Raw genomic sequence first — 26,065 nt, 5'->3', positions numbered from 1 at the left:
AATGGGTACAGTGTACGTTGTTGGGTGATACTCTCAGAAACCTGATTCACCACTGTACAGTCTTATGCATGTTAACAAAACTGCATTTGTACCCCTAAATCTACACGCACACACAAAAGAATAAAAATAAACTTAAAAACTTAGAAATTAAATAAACCCTTAGTATTAATGTTTGTGATATTGTTTGTGTATTTAGTGTAAGTATTTGTAACATTTAAGACAATTTTGCCTTTTAGGGCAAAAGATCAGCCTTGTAATTCCAATTTAAAATATGTCAGCCGCTGGGCATGATGCCATATGCCCACAGCCCCAGCTACTCAGATGGCTGAGGCAGGAGGATCACTTGAGCCCAGGAATTCAAGGCCAGCCTGGGCAAAACAGCGAAATCTCTTAAAAAGAAAACACCAGGCCGGGAGCAGTGGCTCACGCCTGTAATCTCAGCACTTTGGGAGGCCAAGGTGGGAGGATCTCCTGAGGTCAGGAGTTCAGCAGCCCAAAATGGCAAAACCGTCTCTACTAAAAACACAAAAAATTAGCCGGGAGTAGTGGCGGGTGCCTGTAATCCCAGCTACTCTGTAGGCTAAGGCAGGAGAAGCGCTTGAACCCGGGAGGCGGAGGGTGCAGTGAGCCAAGATAGCGCCACTGTACTCTAGCCTGGGTGACAAGAGCGAGACTCCATTTCAAAAAAACAAAAACAAAAAACACCAAACCAAACCCCAAAACAGTAACAAAAAATACTTTTTAAAGTCAGTAGTTAATTAATTTAGACTTGTGGTTTTAATCTGAAGTTTCATTAAGTAGTACTAAAACATAAGATTTCCGATATTTATATGTTCAATTTATTAGCTATCTCTAAGATTTACTTCAATTATTTGTGAAGGTTTGTCAGAAAACTGAAGTATTTGACAAATACTATTACGGTTATTTAAGAAAGTAAAAAAAATTTGGTTTGTAAAAGGAATAAAATTAAATCAAAGTCCTCCTTTAAACGTTTAAATTTACTTAAAAAATAAGACTTGTAGGCTGGGTGTGGTGGCTCATGCCTGTAATCCCAGCATTTTGGGAGGCCGAGGTGAGTGGATCACCTGAGGTCAGGAGTTCAAGACCAGCCTGGCCAAGATGGTGAAACCCACCTCTACTAAAAATACAAAAAATTAGCAAGGTGTGGTGGCGCATGCCTATAATCCCAGCTACTTAGGAGGCTGAGGCAGGAGAATCACTTAAACCTGGGAGGCAGAGGTTGTAGTGAGCCGAGATTGTACTACTGCGCTCCAACCTGGGTGACAAGAGCAAAACTCTTGTCTCAAAAAAATCAAATCAAATCAAATCAAATCAAATAAAAATTAAGACTTGTAAACCAAACTTCAAAACTTAAAGAATTTGGGTTTTAAATTTAATTTTAATAAGCTACATAGTAATTCTTAAAACCAAAGGAACTGGTGAATAATCTTCCATTTAAAAAGTCACTTTCAAGGATACCAACTCTTACTTAAGTCTTATCCTTCAAAACCTCAATTCTTCCTCTTCCATAATGCTTTCCTCTTTTAAAAAGACAGATCATTCAAACTGCTGATTTGTTCTGTTCTACTGGCATAATTTATAAAGAATGTTTCCCTTTTCAAACTTACTTCTCCTATCCAAGATTATAAGCACTTTAAACAAGTATCTTTGAAAAGCTCTCACACAAGGCAGTTCACATATAGTAACTATTGCTGGCTGATGAACTGAATGTTAATAATTATCAGTTTCTTTTTAAATGAACTATTACCTCTGTTACATCCCAATGGTGTAAAAATTGATCCAAATCTGTAAGGTAGAGAAGCACAGGGGAAAGCTGTGTCTGGATGACATGAGGAACTCCTCGAAGGCTCTGAAGCCAAGTCAACTCCTCTTTCGAAAACCCTGATACAGGTAAACAAAGAAAGCCAATTTAAAAAAAAAAGCAGTGACATTTTTCATAATTTTTTAAAAAACAGAGATGACATATGTCTTCAAGTGAACATTCTTTAAGCTACCTTGTTTTCTCTGAGCTTCTGCATTTCATGCAATATTTTAAAAAATAAAATGCTAGCAATGAAGACAGTTAAATTCATATAATTACATAAAAGATGTGATCAGACCCAATCTATAATATAGCAAGAAACCGGTTTTACCACTTCTACTAGGGTTTTGACACTTTTACTTAGAGTGAAAAGTATAATCTTTCCAATTAATGGTAGGTTTAAAAAAGCAAATGAGCAAGTAAAAGCAATAATATACTCCTACATATATATCAAATGCTTTAGGTTCTTAGATAATAGCCCTTCAAATGTTTTAAAACTACTCCATCGCCCTAAGTGTTTTTACTTTGACAATACGTGTATAGTTCATTCAACAATTTCTAGTTCCCCTTACCACCTCTATTACACTTGGCCTAACCTACACAAACAACCTGCCAAAGTCACTCCTGAAAGGTAGTTCTCAGAATGATCAGAATACCACTGATGTGGCCCAACCCTATCTACCTTGATGTTCAAATCACTATACTTCTGTAAGCACAACCTAAAGAGGCAGCATCTAGTTTGATAGCCATGTCACAGTACTGACTCCCAATGAGCTTTCTAAAACCACTAAAATCTTTTTGACAACTACTATTATTAAAACACAAAGCCTCCCCCACCTCAAATGTACACATTCAAAAGTATACAATAAACATATAGGAGCTTACGTTTATCTTCTGAAATATTTATCTTGCTAGATTCAGCATAGTATTGGAACTGTCAAGTTCTTTTTGGACTCTGACACTATATTAACTCTCCTAATTTCAAGTCTTCAGAAAATTTCATAGAATCCCATCATTATCCAAGTATAAAATGAAAATATTTAAATAATGCATTTAAAATAATAGTAACAGTACATCAAACTTAAAAATACAATAACATGACATTCAAATAATGCTCAGGGTTTTGATACTCATACTATAAGAGATTTAAAGATAAATCATCCATACTCCTGCCTCAGGAGCCTAACAATGTAGGTTAGAAATATTCTTTCGATTTCCACTTACTCATCACAAAAATCACTCCAAGACAGAATATTTATCATCTTCAAAACTGAACCAAACTGATAAAATGGCATATCTTAGAAGGATAATTGTGATTCACATTAGGTTTTTTCTTTTTTAATCTGGCAAGTGAATGTGGTTACCTGTAAGTGTGGAAAATAAGAAGCTGAAATAGTCCACATCACTCATCAACCAGTCTTTAGCCGAATACTTCCACCCAGAAAATGATGATCTATAAAAAACAAAGGGAGAAGTATTACCAGAAGTGACCAACTTGACAGACTTTTCAAAGGTAGCACAGTATATAACCATTTTTCTTTACTGAAAACAAGTTTGATTTCATAGCTTAAAACCCATATATGCCTTGTATTAATTTCATATCCAAGGGCTCAGGAACCATAGTAGAAAAGTTTGAAATTCAAACATATTAATACAAACTTTCATTAAAAAGCATACCTGATCAACATATATAGTATAACAGAAGATTTCCATCCCACTTGAAAATCAGACTCTAAGGAGCCAAGATGAAGTTTTGCTTTTCAGTGGTAGGTTCAGCTGCTATGTATTTACTATTTGATTTTTATAGTCTTACCCTCAGCAAATGAGTTATGTTTAAACAAGCTTCAGCTTCCTACATAACTAAGCAAAAGTATCTTAATTAGGCAAAGAAAACTTACCTTTAAAGCCACTGTAAGGCAACTCTGTGTTCTTATTCTTAGTAAAGTTGTAACTAGGTCTATTTCACAATAGTGCAGCTAAGGTATTGGCAGAGGACTCAAAAGGAATAGCTAAATGTAAAGCAGCTTCTCATTAAATGAGAATTATTTGGTTCCTCCTATGAGATCAGTTTCTAGTGTCTCCTTTAAAAATTCCCTTCAAGGTAAAGCTAGGAAGAAAACAAATGTCAACCATGGGTGTTGCAGAAAGGCTCAGAATAATCAGACAAGCTGATACTAAAAATTTTTTATCACAGACATCTGAATAAATATCAAACAAAATTAGGAACTTCTAATTCACCTATAAGCACTTAGTAATTTTTTTACTGTTATAATAATTGGACTTATATTTATTAATATATATATTTTTTGAGATGGAGTTTCACTCTTGTTGCCCAGGCTGGAGTGCAATGGCATGATCTCAGCTCACTGCAACCTCCACCTCCTGGGTTCAAACGATTCTCCTGCCTCAGCCTCCTGAGTAGCTGGGATTATAGGCGTCCTTAATTTTTGTATTTTTAGTAGAGATGGGGTTTCGCCATGTTGACCAGCCTGGTCTCAAACTCTTGACTTCAGGTGATCTGCCTGCCTTGGTCTCCCAAAATTCTGGGATTAGAGGCGTGAGCCACTGCACCCTGCCTTATTAATATTCTTACAAGGGGACGGGCATAAAATAATGAAAACACTCTCCTTGGGTGTCATTCCCAGTGATAAGCAAAGGTCTATGGGGCAAGAGCACAAGCTAAGGGGGTTATAAAAAGTACAGATGCTCAACAGAAAGAAGTACAAAATAGTGGTTGGAAAACAAACTATATCTTCTTGAACTCAATGAAAACAGGAAGCCACTGTGCCATCCAGTGGCCAAAAGGGGCAGCAAATTTATTTAACAGCCTATTTAAAATTCTGACCCTGTGAAAAGTGATAAATGACAAGCAATATAGCACACTGGCTTTAAAACTAAACTATGAAAACCATATATACTTTCCAAGCCTGAACACTTCTGTGAGCAAAAGAGGGTGCTGGTGCTGATTATGCTGGGCCAAAAGGAGTAAAATGGAACTGTTCCTGGCAGACCAGGTCATATGTTCACCCTATTTGAAACCCGAGCCAAACTTCCTGGTGCAAGCCAATTTCTCCTTCCTCAGAGATTTTATCTAACACCATGGAGCATCTTTCCATATTTATGCTTTCTGTTCCCCCAATCTGGCTATAAATAAATTGGGGTAGTGGGGTAAGAACTGAGAAAAGGCCACTGGATATTACGATGAAACACCAGAAGTAGAATGGTATGAGGAAAACATCAGATTATAAAAAAACTATAACTGGCTGGTAAAAAGGTAGAGACAGCAATTCCAAACACATTTTTTAAAAGCTGAGAGAAACATGAATGATTTCTAGCTGATGGGTTTTTAACACATGGAATCCCTGCTTAGGTGGTACATGTCCTGCCATTAGACAAATGCTTTAATACAGATGGCAAGGTATCAGAACTACAAAAATTGAGCTAAACTTAATCTCACAGACCAATTAATGTGACAAGATAAAAATCAGAATTGAGTAAAGGAGTATTGCAGAAAAATCAATCTGGCAACAGTGCACAGGATGCATGGGACTGAGAAGCAATATTTTAAGAGTGTAAGTGGCAAATAATTTAAAAGTTCACTTTTATAGTCATGGTCAAGAAGAGGAGTTATTTTGAATAAAAAACTAAAGATATGAAGTAACCCAACATATATATGTCTGAATGAACTAACCTTCAGTCCTTTTTTTAAGATGGAGTCTCCCTCTGTCACCCAGGGTGAAGTGCAGTGGCACTATCTCAGCTCACTACAACCTCCGCCTCCTGGATTCAAGCAATTCTCCTGCCTCAGCCTCCTTAGTAGCTGGGGTTACATACACGAGCTGCCATGCCCAGCTAATTTTTGTCTTTTTAATAGAGATGGGGTTTCACCACGTTGGCCAGGCTGGTCTCAAACTCCTGACCTCAAGTGATCGCCTGCCTCAGCCTCCCAAAGTGCTGGGATTTACAGGCGTAAGCCACTGCACCCAGCTAGTCTTATTATGACCCTATGAAAAGTGATAAAATGATAGTGCCATGGGCTCAACAAGGCTAAAAAGTCCTAATTTTGTATTCTTTTTAAAAAGGGACTACTTTAGATGGGAATAGTACACCTATATAGAGAGAATTCTACTAATGGACTCTGTACAAATACTAAAAAGCAAAATTTAATTTGGCAGACTTTAACTACAATGACAATCATTTAAATATGAGTCCGTATTATCAGTATTTGTAAAATTAATATATTTTCCCAATTCTCGCCACTCATCGCCACAAAAAGATAAAAGCAAAAAAAAAAAAAAAAACAAAAAACAAACCCAAGATTTTAAAAAACATCCTTGACAAAAGTTACTAAACATAAGTGAACAGATGTTGAGGAAGACATTAAATGCATCTTCCAAGGAGAATCAATTTCAAGAAACATTCAAGGGGTGATTTAACTGAACTGAATCTAAGTTATATCTAAGGAACAGAGTGCCCTCTACTGGAAGTCAAATAAAAAACAAGCACTTAAGTTACAGAAAAAATTTTTAAAACTTTAACTTTTAAAAGGCCTAGCACTTTGCTTACACAAAACAAAGTGCAGTTTTTTTAATATCTAAAAAAAAAAAAACACGGAAAACTAATCAACATTTAAAATTCTTAAAAAATATGTCCAGGCCCCTTTAATGGGCATATACAAGGAAGAAATAAACCTAGAATTTTTAAATACAAACAATATTTTATTTATGTTTTGTTCTCTGTTTTGGTAAAAGGCAAATTTACTGTCAGTTTTGAAGCACACTTCCAGTGACCAGAGTTAAATATCTGTCCTACACTGGTATGAATAAAGTCTATTAAGAGTAAGCTACTCTTATGTACCTGAGATAGGGGATCTATACAAGAAAACTTTTCAACTACAGCCTAGATTTCTATTTCTGCCTAAAACCACATCAGACCCTTCCCCCCATCAGACCCTTCCCACAACCAGTAATACTGCTGAATACTAAAATACTATGACTGAAGATATACACATGAGGATACTTCCAATACAAGCAGTATAAAACCTTTCAGAGTTTCAGAGTAAAATGGCTATGGAAAATGGCATGTAGTGTTAGCTACTTTGGAGGCCAAGGCGGGAGGATCTCTTGAGCCCAAGAGTTCAAAGCTGCAGTGAGCTATGATCATGCCACTTGCACTCCAATCTGGGTAAGAGTGAGAACTTGTCTCTTGAAATATTAAAACTTTTTTTTTTTGAGACGGAGTCTCGCTCTGTCACCCAGGCTGGAGTGCAGTGGCACCATCTTGGCTCACTGCAACCTCCGCCTCCTGGGTTCAAGCAATTCTTCTGCCTCAGCCTCCTGAGTAGCTGAGACTACAGGTACGTATCACCATGCCCAGCTAAGTTTTGTATTTTTGGTAGAGATGGCGTTTCACCATGCTGGCCAGGCTGGTCTCAAACTCCTGACCTCGTGATCTGCCCACCTTGGCCTCCCAAAGTGCTAGAATTACAGGCGTGAGCCACCGCGCCTGGCAAAACTTTTTAAGAAAGGTTAAAATGGTAAATTTTATGTTATGTTTATTATACCACCAGGAAAACAAAAGTGAGAGATTACAAGTAATTCCTGGTCTCAGTCCACGAGCTTATTTAATTCACCAGCTACATTAAATTCTGAGCTCTCTGAAGAAAAGGTCTATATTGCAATTCCATAACAACAAAGGTTTGAAGTATGACACCCTCACCTACCAATAAATCCCTTACTACACACTTTTGTTAATTCTATTTCAACTCTTATTTCAACCTATCTATAAAAATTATTAACCAAGTAATTTGAAACAGTCTTACTCTTGTAAACTTCCTCTACCTAGTGATATCAACAGTTTTAACTGTTGCATTAAGAGTAAATGAAGGTAGTATATGCGACTTCAAAAGCCTTCCATAATTCACAAATTACCAGTAAAAGGGGGAAAAGATTATACACTTAAAATACAGCTCACTTCAGCATGCTACCTCATGTGCAGTATCCCGATAAGCATGGCAGCCAAACTTGAACTGAGTCTTCCCATAATACAGCAACGACTTAACCGAGAAAGCAGATCAGCAGGCAGACTGGGTAGGAAATACACAAGCTGAACCAAACGCTGCTGAGAGTCTGCAGGGAGAACCACCACAGCACCTTCTTGTGGATCTAGTGAGATGGATAGACATATTAACATCAACTATGAAAAACAAGCAAACCAGAGATTAATAAAGCAGATCAATTACTTCCAGTGAATTATAGGCTAACATTTTATGCTGAATTTTATGCTGAATATCAATTACATAAAAGCATAATTATATTAATATCATCAAACACTTATGTACGGCTTGTTAAGCTACTGCATAAAATAAAATACCAAACATAATTTATTTAAAGATTTAATATCCAAGTGTCTTGTAAGAAATAAAAACTTTCATGGGGGTAAAGAGGAAAAGAGATTGGGCACAAAGTAAACAAGCAATTTTGCTAAACAGTGACAATTACAACATCAACCTAAGTCTTTTGACTTAAAGCAAAAGACTTGGTTTGCTGTGTGTATATATACACCTACATATATATGACCAATATTGAAAAATATATATTTAAAACTATAACCCACAAAAGGTGGAAACCACTCAAATGTTCATCACTAGACAAATGGATAAATACCAGTGACATATCCATACAACAAAATACTACTCAACAATAAAAAGGAATAAAGTATTGAAAATACTATGCTAAGTGAAACAAGCCAGACACAAAAGGCCCCATGTTATGTAATTCCATTTATAAGAAATATCCATGATAGGCAAATCCATATAGACAGAAAGTAGATGAGTGATTTCCAGGGGCTGGGGGAAGGAAGAAGTAAGGATGATCTTTCAATCAGTACAAGTTTCTTTCTGGGGTGATAAAAATGTTTTAGAATTAGACAGTGGTGATAGTTGCACAACCTTAGGAATATAGTTTCTAAAATTCATTGAACTGTATACTGTAAAATGGTGAATTTCACAGTATGTGAATATTTCGATAATGATATGTATACATACATCTCAGTTATGTTTTAATAATTCTGCTTAAAATATTAGTTAAGTCAGTTCCAGATGAATAAAGAATATATGAAAGTCATACAAGATATTCATTATAATTAAATAATAAAGATACGTCTTGCCATCAGAGCAAAAGAATTTTTAAGTATCAGATTAGTTTTGAATTTATGAATAGCAAGTGGTTTGAAAGACAATTTAAGAATGCAATAAGCATCAACAATCATTAATCTTCTATATCCTAATACTGAAAATGAATTTGCTGTCTGATGTTTTGTTTTGGCAATTTAACCATGGTATTACTAATTTAGACTAAGGGAAAGGCAAAACTACAGAGCTCCCCTTAAAAACTTCTTTTGTGTATCAGGGTGGACCAATGACTACCTACGCCATTAAACAAATGAACTCTTACCATAAATTCGGAGGGCAGTAGCTTGTAAACTTTTTAGTAATTCTTTATTTGCTCGTGCTGCAGCGGTATGAATGATATCAATAAGCTGTGTAGAAAGCTCAGGATTTCGGGAGCCAAGATGAGCAAGTTGCAATGGTAAACCAGCCAGCCAACGGGACAGCACTTTACTACGATATCTTAGAAAGGCCAAAGACATCTTTGTAATTCTCAAAGACAAGGGAAATAAATTTAAACCAAAAAAAAAAAAAATTTAAATATATCACAAAGTGACTAATTATGTACCAATAATACCAAATTTATTCATTTAAACATTTGAGAACCCACAAGATGCCAGCATCATTTTCCAAGGCTTTACGCACTAAATTAACGTTAACTGGAGCAGTATCTAAATTATATTCTTATTTTGAAGGATAAAGACACTTAACTATTTATCCTAACTGGTGGTGTTATACTATATTAACAAATGTACAAATTCACCGTAAGTTGCTCCCATACGAAATGGCTTCAAACTTGTGCTATTTTTATTTCTTTAGAATACTTGCTGGAGTGCAAATGTCTTGAATAACAGTGAACATTTTTACTAGGTCCCCTGAAAGGTTGGTGATTCTATCATGGACTTTGCTGTCAAGACAGACCTGAACTTAAGTCTCAGCTCCGCTACACATTAGCTTCATAATACTCACCAATTTATTTATTTTCTGCTTCCTTCTGTAAAATGGAAGCTAACAGTATTCACCTCACAGTAGCAATATGAAGATTACTGAGATTATGTAAAGTACTTGGCTTAAAGTAAATACCCAAATACGTTACAACAACTACCTATATATGTTGAGGTCTCCCAAATCTGTATCTTCCTCTCAAACATTTCTGACTATGCCAAATAAACCTCAAACTCACCTTACTGAAAAATTCCTTAGTCCACTTTTTTGTTGTCTCTCTCTGATAGCACCAAACTAAGCCAGAAACTTTCTCATCTTCTATTGCCCTCACTCTTATCCCATATGCCTCAATATGTCACTAATGGCTAGAGATTCAACCTCCATAATTTTTACGGGAAGGGAAGAGAAAGGGCTAAGATGGTTCCAACTGTCCCTTAGCTATAAGTGGACAGGTGGAAATGCATGCCTAAGCAGTCTTTTAGCTGTTCAGATATGGGTATAAAGTTTACTGCCACTTTATGTATGCTTCTTTTAAAATTTTATATCATTTCCTAAATGCAAACAAGTAGGATTAAAAAGAATGAACTTCTCCAAAGATTTAATCTCTCTAAAATTATTTAAATATTTAAACAGACTACAGAAAAACTCAGCAAGAGAAAAAGGAAAAATAACAAGATTTTACCTGAATCTACAAGATCTCAGTTCTTCTGTCTGATAGATTTTACTGAAAAACTTCAATAACAAAGTCCGAACTGGAAGGATAAGGCCCCTCTGCTGATATAATGTATAAACTGCCTTAATAAGAGTCTCTGTGTCCTCTACAAACAGAAAGAAAACAACTTGCATATGAATCAAAAAATGTTTAACAGCCCCCAAATTCCTCTGAATGCACCGAAATACTTTGTGCCTATGGCAAAGCCAATTTTAGCCACAAACTGACAACTACCATTGAAGTCCTATAGCAATGGCCTAATAAAAAAGTCAAACCAATCAGTAGTTACAGTATAAATTTTCTTAACAACAAACCTAGGAATGACAAAAACCGGAATATCAGAAAGGCGATTTAGATGGGAACTACATAGGAAAACTTTGTTTTTAAATCAAAGAATAAGTAAGCCACTCTAAAACTGACTTAATATAACTTAACATCAAGCTAGAAGAAAGGTAAAGAGACAGGGAAGATTCATGCCATATGAGTCAAGGGAAAAAGTTCTCAAATTCTAGTCAAACTAGATCAGAAGAGGGTAGAGTCTTTATCAATTTGCTTCAGAGTGGACCTACCCACTTACAGATACTCTGAGCCATAAACAATTTCTGTGTTCAAGTAGACAGTAGCTACCTTTTAGGGCTTGAATATAATTAGCCTGACTACATGGAATGTTTACAAGCCATCATTTCAAAGCAAGACCTTAAGATAGCACATGTAAGAGCTCCACTCTTAAATAAGGGCAAAGTAGCATCACCTACCTCTGTTTGGTTGTATTTGCATTAACCTCCAGGATACTCCCAGCAATCTGTTCAGTTGCTTACTATTTAGCCTAGAGCCATCTTCAAGGGTCTCTGTTACAAATTTCCTTATCATTTCTATCCAACTGCAATCCTTCTGCAAAGTTGACGCATTTGCCAGGGAGACCATGATATCAGACAGTGTTAAATTCAGTAAGAGATGATCTATGTTATTGGAGAGAACTGTGCAATGCTTGATGCTAGAAACAAAGACACACACATCTATAAAGCGTTACGTCTACCATGACTGCTTCATTAGAATACTTAAAATAATCTATCAGTGTAGTTTTTAAAAATTCCCTTCTAGAATTAATAGACGGCCAAGAAGATAGGTGCATAGGCAAGACTTAGGCCACAGTTCTACAAATAAACCATTTCATTATGGAATCAGAGTTGTTAAGAAGGTATAGAGTGTATACAGCTCAATTCATTACTCAAGGTGCTATTCATACAAAATGTAAATGTCCTTTTAATATTGCCTGGGAACTTGAAAGATAAAACTTAAAAACCCTGACACACCTGATTTAAGGCAGATAATTACATTTGGATGTAAATCACAGCAGATCTTGGCTCTGCTTTTAACTAATCATCTGACTTAAAAGAATCACTAGTCTTTCCTGGCCATAACTTTCTCATATGTGAAATAAGCAGACATATCCAGGTAAGCACTGATTTGAAACAATTCTATAATTCACATATTAATATCGGTTTATTCACTCTAGCCAAACAAAACACAATTTCAAAAAACCTCAAATAAAATATTTTAATAAAAACAAAATTTACAACTTGGAACATACTCATTTCAGACTGTGGTATATTCAACAGCAGAGCTTACTTCTTTCATGTTTAGAAAAACATAAAGCTGGCTGGACGTGGTGGCCCATGCCTGTAATCCCAGTGTTTTGGGAGGATGAACTGGGAAGACTGCTTGAGGCCAGGAGTTGGAGACTAGCCTGGAAAACACAGCAAGATCCCATCTCTACACAAAATAAAAGTAAAATTAAGGCTGGGCACAAGAGCGCATGCCTGTAATCCCAGCACTTTGGGAAGCCGAAGCGGGTGGATCACCTGAGGTGAGGAGTTCAAGACCACCCTGACCAACATGGTGAAACCCTTGTCTCCACTAAACACAAAAAAAATTAGCCGGGTGTGGTGGCACATGCCTATAATCCCAGCTACTTGGGAGGCTGAGGCAGGAAAATCACTTGAACCCAGGAGGCGGAGGTTGCAGTGAGCCGAGATTGCGCCGTTGCACTCCAGCCTGGGCAACAAGAGCGAAAACTCCATCTCAAAAAATAAATAAATAAAAATAAAATAAGCCAGGCATGCTGGCAAGTGCCTATAGTCCTAGCTACTTAGGAGGCCGAGGCAGGAGCATCATTTAAGCCCAGGAGTTTGAGGTTACAGTGAGCTATGATCACACAACTGCACTCCAACCTGGGCAACAAAGAGAGACCCTATCATTAAAAAACAGAAAAGAAAAATGTAAATTTGACTGAAGCCATAAATATCTCAAGTCAATCAATTTTAAAGGAAAAGATTAATCCTAGTTAGTCTTGAGCAAGGGCACAGTAGTGAGGAACCACAAATACATGAGAAGGGAAATAAAAGAAATCTGGCATTATCAAGCATGAAATGTAAGACCAGGAATGACAAATGAGCCTGGAAAGGTAAAATGGAACCAGGTTACAAAGAGCCAGAGGCTAAAGACATCAAAACTAATTCTGTAAGCAAAGGAATAACATGGTTGCAAGCTTCTTTCAGAGACATGATTGTGTGGCTACAAAAGGGAAAATCAGAGTTACAAACTACAAACAAAGAAGCAGTTGTGGGGCTACTACAGCACTCCAAGCAAGAGATGGCAAGTCCAAGAACCAGGGTCAATGCTGGTATGAACTGGGAGAAGGAGGGCATTTAGAAAGAACAAAAATTAGCCAGATTTGAAATATGCTTAAATATATACAAATATATGAGTCTGAAGATGGTGGAGACAGGAGGAGTAGTCATCAAGGGTTCTAACAGTAGTGACTAAATTGATAGAGATGATGAAGAAAAAGGAGCAGAGAGATCTAGAAATTAATTCTCCGTTGGATATGTTGAGCCTAAAGGATCATAATCAAATCCAGATGGAGATGGCCAACAGACAACTCAGTGTACAAGTCTGACACTGGAAGAAGTCTGAGCTATTTAATAGAAATTACCCACGTGACTGCTCCTAGCTTCAAAGAAAGCTGGGAAATCTGTTTTTTATTTTGTGTAGTGACACGTTCAGATGAAAATTAGGAATCCTATCATTAAGAAAAGAGACAGTAAACACTGGGATAGACTTGAAACATTTCTTCCCCACAGGCAGAGCTTTGGAAAATTTACCCTAACTTTATCTCAGGCAGCATAATCTATTACGATCCAGAAAGTCTCAATGGACATCTGCAAACTTGGGAGAGTTCCTTCTGCTCCAATAACATATACAGAAATTTCAAAGATTAAATATACCAACAATTCTAGGAGGAAGGCAGATCTCGGATGAAACTTCAATTTCCAGTAAAAGTAGTATAGGTAATTACAATATTGCTGAAAATAACTAGAAGTGCAAGATTCCAGCACTCAAGGTTTAGTCCTGAGGGCAACTGCCAGTGCAAAAGAAAAAAGCTGCAAAACTAAGGCAACCTTTTAGTGGCCCCACAAGAAAAGGAATTCAAAAGTCAAAGCCTAGGGCCTACTAAGACATCCCTACCTTTTTTTTTTTTTTTTTTTTTTGGAGACAGAGTGTTGCTCTGTCGCCCAGGCTGGAGTGCAGTGGCACGATCCTCCCACCTCAGCCTCCTAGGTAGCTGGGGTTACAGGAACATGCCACCACACCCCACTAATTCTGTATTTTTAGTAGAGATGGGGCCTTCACCATGTTGGCCAGGCTGGTCTCGAACTCCTGACCTCAAGTGATCCACCCGCCTTGGCCTCCAAAAAGGCTGAGATTACAGGTGTGAGACACTGTGCCAGGACAACATCCCTTCCTTGAGCTTGGCCCTTTAAGGTTTCTCTCCCAGGAAAGTAAAAGTAACTCTTAAGATAAACTTGAATCCTAGTTCTGCATCATTCTAGCAGTTTAAATAATAATTATTCCTAAACTAATCTATAGATAGATTCAACACAATCCAAATCAAAGTTCTAGCAAGCTATTTTGTAACTCTTGACAAACTGATTCTGAAGTCTACATGGTAACGTCAAAGACCCAGAATACCAAACATAAGACTAAAGCAAAACAAGCTGGGCATGGTGGCTCATGCCTGTAATCCCAACACTTTGGGAGGCCAAGGTGGGAGGAGCCCTTGAGCCCAGTTGAAAATCAGCCTAGAGGCCGGGCGCGGTGGCTCAAGCCTGTAATCCCAGCACTTTGGGAGGCCGAGACGGGCGGATCACGAGGTCAGGAGATCGAGACCATCCTGGCTAACACGGTGAAACCCCGTCTCTACTAAAAAATACAAAAAATTAGCCGGGTGAGGTGGCGGGCGCCTGTAGTCCCAGCTACCCGGGAGGCTGAGGCAGGAGAATGGCGGGAACCCGGGAGGCGGAGCTTGCAGTGAGCTGAGATCCGGCCACTGCAGTCCAGTCTGGGCGACAGAGCGAGACTCCGTATCAAAAAAAAAAATAAATAAGAAAATCAGCCTAGGCAACATAAGGAGACCCCATTAAAAAAAAAAAAAAACTCTAAAGCAAAACAAAGCTGGAAGACTCACATGCCCTATTTTGAAGACTCACAATAAAGCTACAATAAGCAAGACAAGATGGTATTGATGAAACAACAAACATACATAAATTAATGGAACACAGTCCCAAAACAAACCCATGAAAATACAGTCAACTGAATTTTGACAAATGAGCAAAGGAAATTTAATGGATAAAGTATAGTCTTTCCAATGAGTGGTGATGGAACAATTGGAAAGAATTCTAGAACTGAAAAATAAAAAATGAAAATTCCATGGACTTATGTTTGACTACAACTGAATAAAACTAAATAATTAAAAACTGGAAGGGATAAAGAAAAGATTAAAAAATAGGTGGAGGATTCAATAAGTAGATGTAACATGCATTAAATTAGTCTTGAAAGGAAAGAAGAGAAATTGGCAAATGTTTAAAAGATAATACGTTTTTCAGAACTGATGAAGACATTTCATTCAAGATTCAAGATATCAGTTAAGTCCACTGAATCCCAAGCAGAATAAACAGAAAAGAAAACCACACCTGGATACATCACTGTGAAACTGCAGAAAATGAAAGACAAGAAGAAAAACTTTAGGGGGAAAAAAAAAAACACAGGTAACTCCTAAAGTATCCACAGTTAAGACTCATAGCTGACTTCTTAACGTAACAATGGAAACCAGGAGACAGTAAAATATCGTCAGTGTGCTCAAAGAAAATAACTGCCAAACCTTTATTAACCCTGCTAAAACATTCTTCAAAAATGGGAGAGAAATACATTTTTATGGGGGGAGAAAAAATGAACTAAAGAAGACTCTAAATGATCCCAGGCAGGACTGAGATACATGAAAAACATGAAGAACAAAAAGGTAGTAAATATAATGACAGAATTCATAGTGGTAGACAGAAGTTTACTAAAGTATTGATTTTTGCTTGAAAGCTCAAATTTTATCAGTGGCAACAAATGCCATTTGTTTTCCTGGAACTAATAGCCTCACTTTGTTCTTTTTTTTTTTTTTTTTTCTGAGGTGGAGTCTCACTTTGTCACCCAGGCTGGAGCACAGTGGCACTATCTTGGCTCACTGCAACCTCTGCCTCTGGGCTTCAAGTTATTCTGCCACCTCAGCCTCCCAAGTATCAGGGGTTACAGGCGTGCGCCATGACACTTGGCTTATTTTTGTATTTTTAATAAAGACAGGGTTTCACCATGTTGGCCAGGCCGGTCTCGAACCCTTGACCTCAGGTGATCTGCCCGCCTTTGCCTCCCAAAGTGCTGGGATTACAGGTGTGAGCCACTGCGCCTGGCCAGTCACTTTGTTTTTTGTGAAAGCATGTGCCAAATACCCAAATCTGACTAACCACTGTTTGTCAGTCATTTTCTTCAAGTTAAAATCTAGTCCATTCCAGGAAAATACAAGTAGGAAAATCCCACAGGGCTATTTCCTTGAGACAATCATAGTTCTTTGATATGCAGCAGAAATGCTTTATGTACACCTGCCATTCATCACACAGAATATTAAAAATATGCATTCTCAAGGGTCATGACTTTTTTATTCTTTTTGGAGGAGTCTCACTCTGCCACCCAGGCTGGAGCGCAGTGGTGTGACCTCGGCTCACGGCAATGTCCATCTCCAGGGATCAAGCGATTCTCCTGCCTCAGCCTCCCGAGTAGCTGGGACTACAGGCGCCTGCCACCACACCTGGCTAATTTTTTGCATTTTTGGTAGAGACAGGGTTTCACCGTGTTAGCCAGGATGGTCTCAGTCTCCTAACCTCGTGGTCCGCCCGCCTCAGCCTCCCAAAGTGCTGGGATTACAGACGTGAGCCACCGCACCAGGACAAGGGTCATGACTTAATACAATCACTTATGTTTACTGCTTATTAAGGACCTTCTTAAGTGAAACTGGCTTGTTGTTTTTTTAAACTGTGAGTGTATGGTGGTGAAGAATACAATGTCTACTAGTATAGTTTGGTGCCACTGTCTTAATTCATCCTAAGATACTAACAGTTTTACCCACCATTGCTTTTGTATCATTAGTGCAAATGTCAAAACAATGAAAAATGCAAAGAATGTTTTTTTTTGAGATAGATGCTGATGATCACACAATGTGAAAGTACTTAATGCCACTGAACTGTACACTTAAAAAGTGGTTTAAATGGTTAATGTTATATATATTTTACCCCAATAAAAATAAATTATATCATTTTTAACTTTGTATTTCAACCTGAGATTTAAAAATGTAGATATCAGGTTAAAAATACAGGCTGGGCACGGTGGCTCGCCTGAGGTCAGGAGTTGGAAACCAGCCTGACCAAGATGGTGAAACCCTGTCTCTACTAGATACAAAAAATTAGCCGGGTGTGGTGGCGCATGCCTATAATCCCTGCTACTTGGGAGGCTGAGGCAGAAGAATTGCTTGAACCCAGGAGGTAGAGGTTGCAGTGAGCCGGGATCATGCCACTGCACTCCAGCCTGGACGACAAGAATGAAACTGTCTCAAAAAAATAAATAAATAAATAAATAAATAATAAAAATACATTAGGGGTACATGAATAAGAAGTGCGAACACCACTGGCCTAGATCAGGGGTCCCCAACCCCAGACCACAGACTGGCACCGGTCCATGGCCTGTTAGGAACCAGGCCACACAGCAGGAGGGGAGCAGCAGGCGAATTAAGATTGTTCTGTATTTACAGCCGCTCCCCATTGCTCACATTACTGCCTGAGCTCTGCCTCCTGTCATATCAGTAGTGGCATTAGATTCTCATAGGAGCATGAACCCTATTGTGAACTGTGCATGCAAGGGATCTACACTGCATGCTCCTTATAAGAATCTAACGCCTGAAGATCTGTCACTGTCTCCCATTACCCCCAGATAGGACTGTCTAGTTGCAGGAAAACAAGCTCAGAGCTCCCACTGATTCTACATTATGGTGAATTATATAACTGTTTCATTACATATTACAATGTAATAATAATAGAAATAAAGCGCACAATAAATGTAATGCACTTGAATCATCCCAAAAACCAATCCTCCCACCTCAAGTCCGTGGAAACATTGTTTTCCATGAAGCCAGTCCCTCATTAGCAAAATGGTTGGGGACCATTGGTCTAGACCACTGTTGACTTCCCTAACTTTGATTTGTGCTGCTATTCATAGGCTATTTGCTAAGCATTTAATGCACTTACTTAAAAGCAGCCTGTAGGCTCCCCAAAAATCAATCATGGGGGGGAATCTTTTGAAAAGTAGGTTATACTGGCAATCCATCTTTGCTAAAAATCCCTCCATTTCATCATCTCAATCTCCTCATAAAGTTAATTCCTTTTCTTTTTTTCTCATTTATATCTCAGCACACTGTCACTTCCATCAGGGCAGCCTTGCTAAGATGGTCCTCCCCTCGTGAAAGATCAGGACCAACTCCTTACTACATACTCCTGTATTAACCTAAGCTCTTTCTTCACTTATTTATCACAGTCAGTCACTGATTAAAGAATCAAGTAAAATAAATGTCTTTTTCATTAGACCGTGCTCCACGAGAACTGGTACTCTACCTATTTCCTTTACCATGAAATGCTCAGCAACTAGTACAATAAGTGCCTTGCACATAAGAGTCCAATAAGTTTCTTTTTTTTTTTTTTTTGAGACGGAGTCTCGCTCTGTGGCCCAGGCTGGAGTGCAGTGGCCGGATCTCAGCTCACTGCAAGCTCCGCCTCCCGGGTTCACGCCATTCTCCTGCCTCAGCCTCCCGAGTAGCTGGGACTGCAGGCGCCCGCCATCTCGCCCGGCTAGTTTTTTGTTTTAGTAGAGATGGCGTTTCACTGTGTTAGCCAGGATGGTCTCGATCTCCTGACCTCGTGATCCGCCCGTCTCGGCCTCCCAAAGTACTGGGATTACAGGCTTGAGCCACCGCGCCTGGCCAAGAGTCCAACAAGTTTCTTGAATGACGATACACCGATACATTCTTCAGTAATTTATTTACACTGAAGTCTACTAAATCCTAAACATCTAAACCACAATTTAATCACATTTTGATGAAAATTATATACAGAATGCCTTATCTGAAAAAATACACGTACATGTAATTCTCCATCAATACTTCAAGAGTTCATGGATTTTTCTGAAGCTTATCTATGAATCCCAGAATAAAAAATCTGGTAAGAAAATTGTATGGGGGGAAAAATCTAACATCTTGCTCAATAAAGTGTGTCTTTGATTCTGTCCTCTCAACTCCAGAAGCTCCCTAGAACAGTTCTGACTGAACCAAAAGTCTTCAATGCCAAAAGGATCTGAAGATGAACTCCTGAGTCAAGAAACGGCTTCCCCATCAAGGCCAGGGAAGAGCAGAAATCAGACTGGACCCAGATCCATGCTCTCCATCCATTTCCTAATCCTGTAGCTTTCTTGTATGCTATCTCCTCTAGTTACAATAGTCTCATCCCTTGCATTTCCGCCTCCTGAAACCATATCCACGTTCATACCCAGTTGAAATACTATGCTTCAATTTAGCTTTGTCTGTTTATCCTAACAAGCAGTGATCTGTCTCTTCCTATGAATTCCTATAGCACTTAGTTGTATAGTTCTAATGATACTTTTATACTGCTTTGTGTTACATATGTAAATTTACATATGTAAATATTAGTTACTGAGCTACTGTTTCTCAGCTTCAAAGTCACCCTCTATACTCTGCTTTGTGACCCTAGGGTTGGGACTCTGGGACCCACATTTTTTCCTTTGTAGATGGTTTATTAGGCTCTGCCAATAAAGGGGTGATACAAAAGGCCTAGAAAGCTATAAGAGGAAGACGGGACACTCTTCTGTTTACTTGCTAGCTTTGTTTTTGTTTCCTATTGCTGCCAGTGCCAATCAGCAGCTCTTCTTCAGGTCATTTGCAGTTCGTTATAGTAGCCATAGCAGACTCCAGTTTGTAGTTTTACTGACACAGAACCAGAATCATCACGCCTCTCAGAAACGTCAGCACCAGCCAGCTACACCCCCTTTTCAGAGTACTGGACCCCAGCCCTATGGGATTCTTGCTCTCAGCTCAAGATATCAGTACCTGCTGAGGAGCATCCCCTTCTGAGAGGTTAGAGTTTTGGCTCCCTTCCTCCAAGCTTCTTGCCTTCTTTGTTCTCCCAGTTCTACAAGTACTATCTGCTTCCCGCAGTTGGTACCTCCATAATACCTAACTTCCTTTGTATACGTAATTAACAATTATTTATATTAAATTCTCTTGTTAAAAAATCATTGCACTCCAGCATGGGTGACAGAGAAAAAAAAAAAAAAATCATTGTCACAGTTTCTGTCTCATGACTGGACCCTGACACACACTCTTTTATGATTTAGAATATAACTACTTACGGCTGGGTGCAATGGCTCATGCCTATAATCACAGCACTTTGGGAGGCTGAGGTGGGCAGATCACCTGAGGTCAGGAGTTCAAGACCAGCCTGGCCAATATGATGAAACCCTGTCTCTACTAAAAATACAAAAATTAACCGGGCATGGTGGTGCATACTTGTAATCCCAGCTACTTGGGAGGCTGAGGCAGCAGGATCACTTGAACCCGGGAGGCGGAGGTTGCAGTAAGCTGAGACGGTGCCACAGCCTGGGAAACAGAGTGAGACTCCATCTCACCAAAAAAAAAAAAAAAAAAACAACCATATATATACACACACACACACGTACATATATACATATATAAGTATATATGTATACATATATACACACACACATTTAGAACTGCTCAAGAGAGAAAGGTACAAGGCTTAAAAAATCTCTTCCTATCACAATACTTTGTTCTACTTGTTCACAATAAGCAACCAAAACAAATATTTAGTGAATGAAAGAAAAACTCTTATGCCTGAAATAGCTATATTGCTTCCAAGCATATCCTCTGAACCCTGCTCAAAAAACCTCAATGATTCTCTAGCTAGTGTATTCCTTTTGATATATTTAAGAGCCTTTGACAGACTTTAAGATCCCTTGCAAGTGTTTGCTCATTTACAGGAACCACAGTATTAGTGTTTTAGCTTGTACCTGCTTGTCAAATTTCATTACATAACTTGTTCTCACATTTATCTGCTCTTACTTGAGGCAGACATTTTAAATAATTTCTAGGCTTACTTTTTTTTTTTTTTTAACCTTCATCTTCTAATCAATTACCTTTTATTTCTGATTTTTCTCCAATTGCCCTCCTTCCTTAGAGATACTAACATTAGTTTCACTACCAGGTTCCTCATGTATAAATGAGAGCAGAACTAGATGATCATCAAGATGTTCTCCTGCTTAAGAGGTTCAATAATCACACAGTGCCTCACCCAAATAAACCATACACCTTCGTCACTTCTATTAAATTCGTATTTACGTAAATTGATACATTCATCTAGCACAAAAAAAAATCATTTTACACACTTAAAAAAAAAAAAAAACTGTTAATCCCAAGGCTCAAACTGACTTGTCCAAAAATCAGCCTTACTACTACTTTTATTTTCACAAAATCTAGACATAAACATGCAATAGTGTAGAAAGTTCCATATTAAGGCTAATTATCTCCCGATAATTTCAGGTTAAACAGCTTTTCAAGGTTATATAGTGAAAAAGAATCATAATACCTTTTATTTGGCTCTTTCCTTTTGTGCTTGGTTATTTCTTTTAAGGCATATGGAAAGCGACTCATAAAATGGTGTTTGAAATCAATAAGGTAGTTCTTTCGAAGCCATGATTCCTATTGAAATAGCAAAGATTAGAAAAATCTACAGGAAAAAACGTAAAATAACCAATAAAACTTGAAGAAAATTGACAACTTGTCAAATGTCCCATCATAATTCACTATCTACCAGTAATATAATATGTAAATAAATTTTAAAATCAGAATTAACTGTTAAAGCACCCAGTTTTCATTTGTAGATCCTTTTGGTGCTTAATAATTACTTCTACTTGCATTCTGTCTGCTGCTTAAGAGAGAAAAAGTGAAAGTATCTGAGATTAAAATTATGAATTTGGACCACTAATGCAATGTTTATAAAATAAACAAGAAAGTCTTTCTCCATGATGTCCTATCTACACCATAACTCTATTCTCCAGCAATTCCATTATTTAACAGTTTCACAAAGCAATGCATTTCCTTAAAATGCTTCAGTAGTATTGGTGAATTTATCATTTCCCTCCTATGGAAGCACTGTCTTTCTAATTCCAAATTAGAATATTCTTTATTTCCTCTTATCCAGGGTAACCAACCATTCCATTTTGTCAGAGACTGAGAAGTTTCCTAGATGTGGGACTTGAGGTGCTAAAAGAGTTGGTCACCCTACAGCTCAATTTGGGTTTTTTTTGGGTTTTTTTTTGGTTTTTTTTTTTGAGACAAAGTCTCGCTCTATCGCCCAGGCTGGAGTACAGTGGCACCATCTCAGGTTACGGCAACCTCTGCCTCCCAGATTCAAGCGATTCTCATGCCTTAATCTCCTGAGTAGCTGGGATTACAGGTGCCCACCACCACGCTCGGCTAATTTTTGTATTTTTAGTAGAGCTGGGGTTTCACCATGTTGACCCGGCTGGTCTTGAATTGCTGATCTCAAGTGATCCGCCTACCTTGGCCTCCCAAAGTGCTGAGATTACAGGCCTCAGTGAGCCACTGCGCCTGGCCTTACAGCTCAATTATTGTTCCTCCTTAGTATCTTTACTGGGTTCTCTTCTTCCTGACTTCTAAATGTTTGGATTTGCCCAGTAATAATACTTGAATCATTTCTGCCTGAGCTCCAGATTTTATATACAAATATATACTTGACATTTCCTCTTCAACTTCTGACAAGTATCTTAAAACTGAACATGAATAAAACCAAATTCTTCCTGCCAAATGACCTTCTTTCTCATTTAGGCAATGTAACACTGGCCTCATCCTTGACTCCTCTTTCCTTCATTATACATACCAGCAGTCTCGCTGGCTTTACCTGGATCCAGCTACTTATCATTTCAAACACTAGACACCAGGTCACCATCATCTTTTATTTGGATTACTGCAATAGCCTCCTAACCAGTCTCCCTGTTTCTCCTCTTATCCTCCAAAAGTCAATTTCCCCACACAACAGGCAGGGTGATCTTTTAAAACATAAATCGTGTTTCAAAATAATACAGGAAGGGGGAAAGGAAATGAATATATACACATGTAGGACAGGACTGGTCATCCAAGAGATGATGGTTGCTAGAGTTAGACTGTGAGCAATATTAAATTTAAATTAAATTTAAATTTAAATATTAAAGTTAAATAAATATAACGCAGATCATGCCACTCCTCTGCTCAAAACCCTCCAGTGGTCTTTTCGCCACACTCAGGTTGAAATCCAGACTCCTTACCAGCGACTACAGAGTCCCACATGATCTGGCCACTATCACTCTTGTTTGCTCCCATCTTCTACCATTCTCCCAGTACCTCATTTGCACAGGCCTTCCTGCCATTCTTCAAATATGCGAAGTCTATTCTCACCTCAGAGCCTTTGTACTTGCTATTTCCTATGCCTGAATGTTCTTCCCACAGATGTTGACAAGACTTGCTCCTTCACTTCAATGACATTCAAGTATCTTATTCTCAGAGAGCATTTGACAACCTACCTAAAATAGCTCCCCCTCACTGTTCCTGCCCATGCTCTCTTTATACCCCATTTTACTTTCATCTTTCTTCCTAGTACTGACATCATATATTTGTTTACTGTCTACAGACCCCACCAGAAGGTACACACCATGAGGGCAAGCACCTTATCAACCACGTTTATCTCTGTAGCCCCAGAGTCTAGAATAGTACTATTCAAAAGACCTTCCTGTAATGATCAAACTGTTCTATATCTGCATTGTCCAATATAGTAACCACTACCCACATGTAGCTGTTGAGCACTTGAAATGTGGCTAGCATTACTGAGGAATTGAATTTTAAATTTTAATTAAGTAGCCATTATTTATTGATAACCAATAAAGCTCTGAATAAATGCCTTAAAAAGCATGACTGCATTAGTGTTTGGTTACAAACTCTAACCCTCATAGGAAAAGGATAAAAGGAATGAGATACACACATTGAGAAAAAGTAGCAAGCAAGCCAAGCATTAAATGCAAAGCTAAGACAATTTTTATAACGTAATACTGAACCTGACACTACTAATACAGTACACTAAAAACCACAGTAAATCAAAAAGTTAATGTTAAACTGTACTCTCATTTTAAAAACTAGCTATATCGGCCGGGCACGGTGGCTTGTGCCTGTAATCCCAGCACTTTGTGAGGCCAAGACGGGCGGATCACAAGGTCAGGAGATCGAGACCATCCTGGCTAACACGGTGAAACCCCGTCTCTACTAAAAATACAAAAAAAATTAGGCGGGCGTGGTGGCGGGCACCCAGCTACTTGGGAGGCTGAGGCAGGAGAAAGGCGTGAACTCGGGAAGCGGAGCTTGCAGTGAGCTAAGATCGCGCCACTACACTCCAGCCTGGGTGATTGAGCGAGACTCCCTCTCCAAAAAACATAAAGTAAATAAATAAAATCTAGCTATATCAAGGATATAGCTAGCTAACTATTAAGGATACACACAGTATTTCAACATGTGCACAAAATGTCAGAAATTGCTGCGTCTAGATGGGGGTAGGCAAGTGCTTATTGTATTCCTTCTGAAGGTTTGACTTTTTTAAAAATAAAAAAGATAGGTAAGGGAATGCAAAAAAAAAAAAAGAAGAAGAAGAAGAAGAAGAAGAAGAAGAAAAAGAAAGAAAAAAAGAGAAATAGTGCCAAGGTAATCAAATGTAAAAGAACAATCTCTTCAACAAATAGTGCTGGAATAAATGGCTGTTTATATGAACAGGAAAAAAAAAAACAAAGGATACCACAGTATTTCAGAAATAAACAACTTCGGTTGATTATTACAGAATCTGACTATTCAACCATTGCATGTAAGACTTAATGTACCTTGAGACTTCTTTTCAAAGCAAGGATCAAAGCTTCAAATTACTAAAAAAGTTTTTTTTAAAAGAACTACTTGAATACAAGTGAAATTTCTCAACTGTGTTGCAAATACTAGCAAACTAAATGCATCAAGCTGCAGCGCCAACATGCAAAAGCAAACAGTCAATAGTCCTAAGACTATATCTAACCCAGACACCAATTTACCAACAGAAAAATCTATACAGTTTCTGAGAGAACAGGGTTACAATTCAGCTTATGGTGTGTGATTTGAGTTTAATGCCAAGGAATGCTATTTGGTTCCTCCTAAAGATTAGGCTGTGGCCAGACAAAGAGGCTCATGCCTGTAATCTCAACACTTTGGGAAGCCAAGGTGCAAGGATCATTTAAGGCCAGAAGTTTAAGACCAGAATGTGCATTTTAATGTCATTTTGTACAGAATGCTACTCACAACCTATCATTTTGTTTAGATTGTACCAACAATCTACATTTTTATACTCTGTCTCTAAGATAATGGTTCCTTTAAAAAAAAAAAAAAAAAGATAATGGTTCTTACCAAGTTATTACAAATCTACCAAGGTGAATTAGAGAATTCTACCAGTGGATGTTTTTAAATATTATTTCTATCTGAATTTATTTATTTCAGCTTTATACAGTATCTCAATTTAGTATTCTGATCTTCAACAGTCTATGTAGTCTTTTAAACTTACCATTCTATATTAATAAGCTGCTAATAAGCCTAGCCATGTTATAATAGCACAAAATAGTTTTAAAGCATACTATTTTAAATATCCATAAAATTAAAGCAGTATTTAGATCCTTTGTTAGTGTTATCCAGATGATAAGATGACCCAAAACTAGCATAATTAATAAATTTTCAGATTTTGTATTTTGGTCCTACTAGTCTGTCTAAATACAAATGCTACTAACAAAGCAGTAACAAAAGTTTACTAGTGCTTATATGTAACCAAACACCAGAGCAGCTTGGAAT

At 37.9% G+C, this 26,065-nt stretch overlaps 1 protein-coding gene across 4 annotated transcripts in view; it reads right to left on the bottom strand.

Annotated features, from left to right (window-relative positions):
• TEX10 (testis expressed 10) overlaps window positions 1-26,065 on the bottom strand; it is a 53,245-nt gene that overhangs the window by 17,585 nt on the left and 9,595 nt on the right. For all 4 annotated transcript variants that reach the window (XM_025358991.1, XM_025358989.1, XM_025358990.1 and 1 more), the window contains exons 5-11: window positions 21,750-21,862; window positions 11,403-11,641; window positions 10,618-10,753; window positions 9,277-9,452; window positions 7,809-7,986; window positions 3,187-3,275; window positions 1,769-1,902 (exon numbers count right to left, since the gene is read on the bottom strand). In XM_025358991.1, coding sequence (XP_025214776.1) covers window positions 1,769-1,902; window positions 3,187-3,275; window positions 7,809-7,986; window positions 9,277-9,452; window positions 10,618-10,753; window positions 11,403-11,641; window positions 21,750-21,862 — 1,065 coding nt within the window. The remainder of the gene's footprint in view (window positions 1-1,768; window positions 1,903-3,186; window positions 3,276-7,808; window positions 7,987-9,276; window positions 9,453-10,617; window positions 10,754-11,402; window positions 11,642-21,749; window positions 21,863-26,065) is intronic.

This window comes from Theropithecus gelada, chromosome 15, assembly GCF_003255815.1.
Source record: "Theropithecus gelada isolate Dixy chromosome 15, Tgel_1.0, whole genome shotgun sequence".
NCBI classification, from domain to species: domain Eukaryota; kingdom Metazoa; phylum Chordata; class Mammalia; order Primates; family Cercopithecidae; genus Theropithecus; species Theropithecus gelada.
Note: the sequence above shows the minus strand (reverse complement) of the source record. Positions and strands in the feature narration are given on the sequence as shown.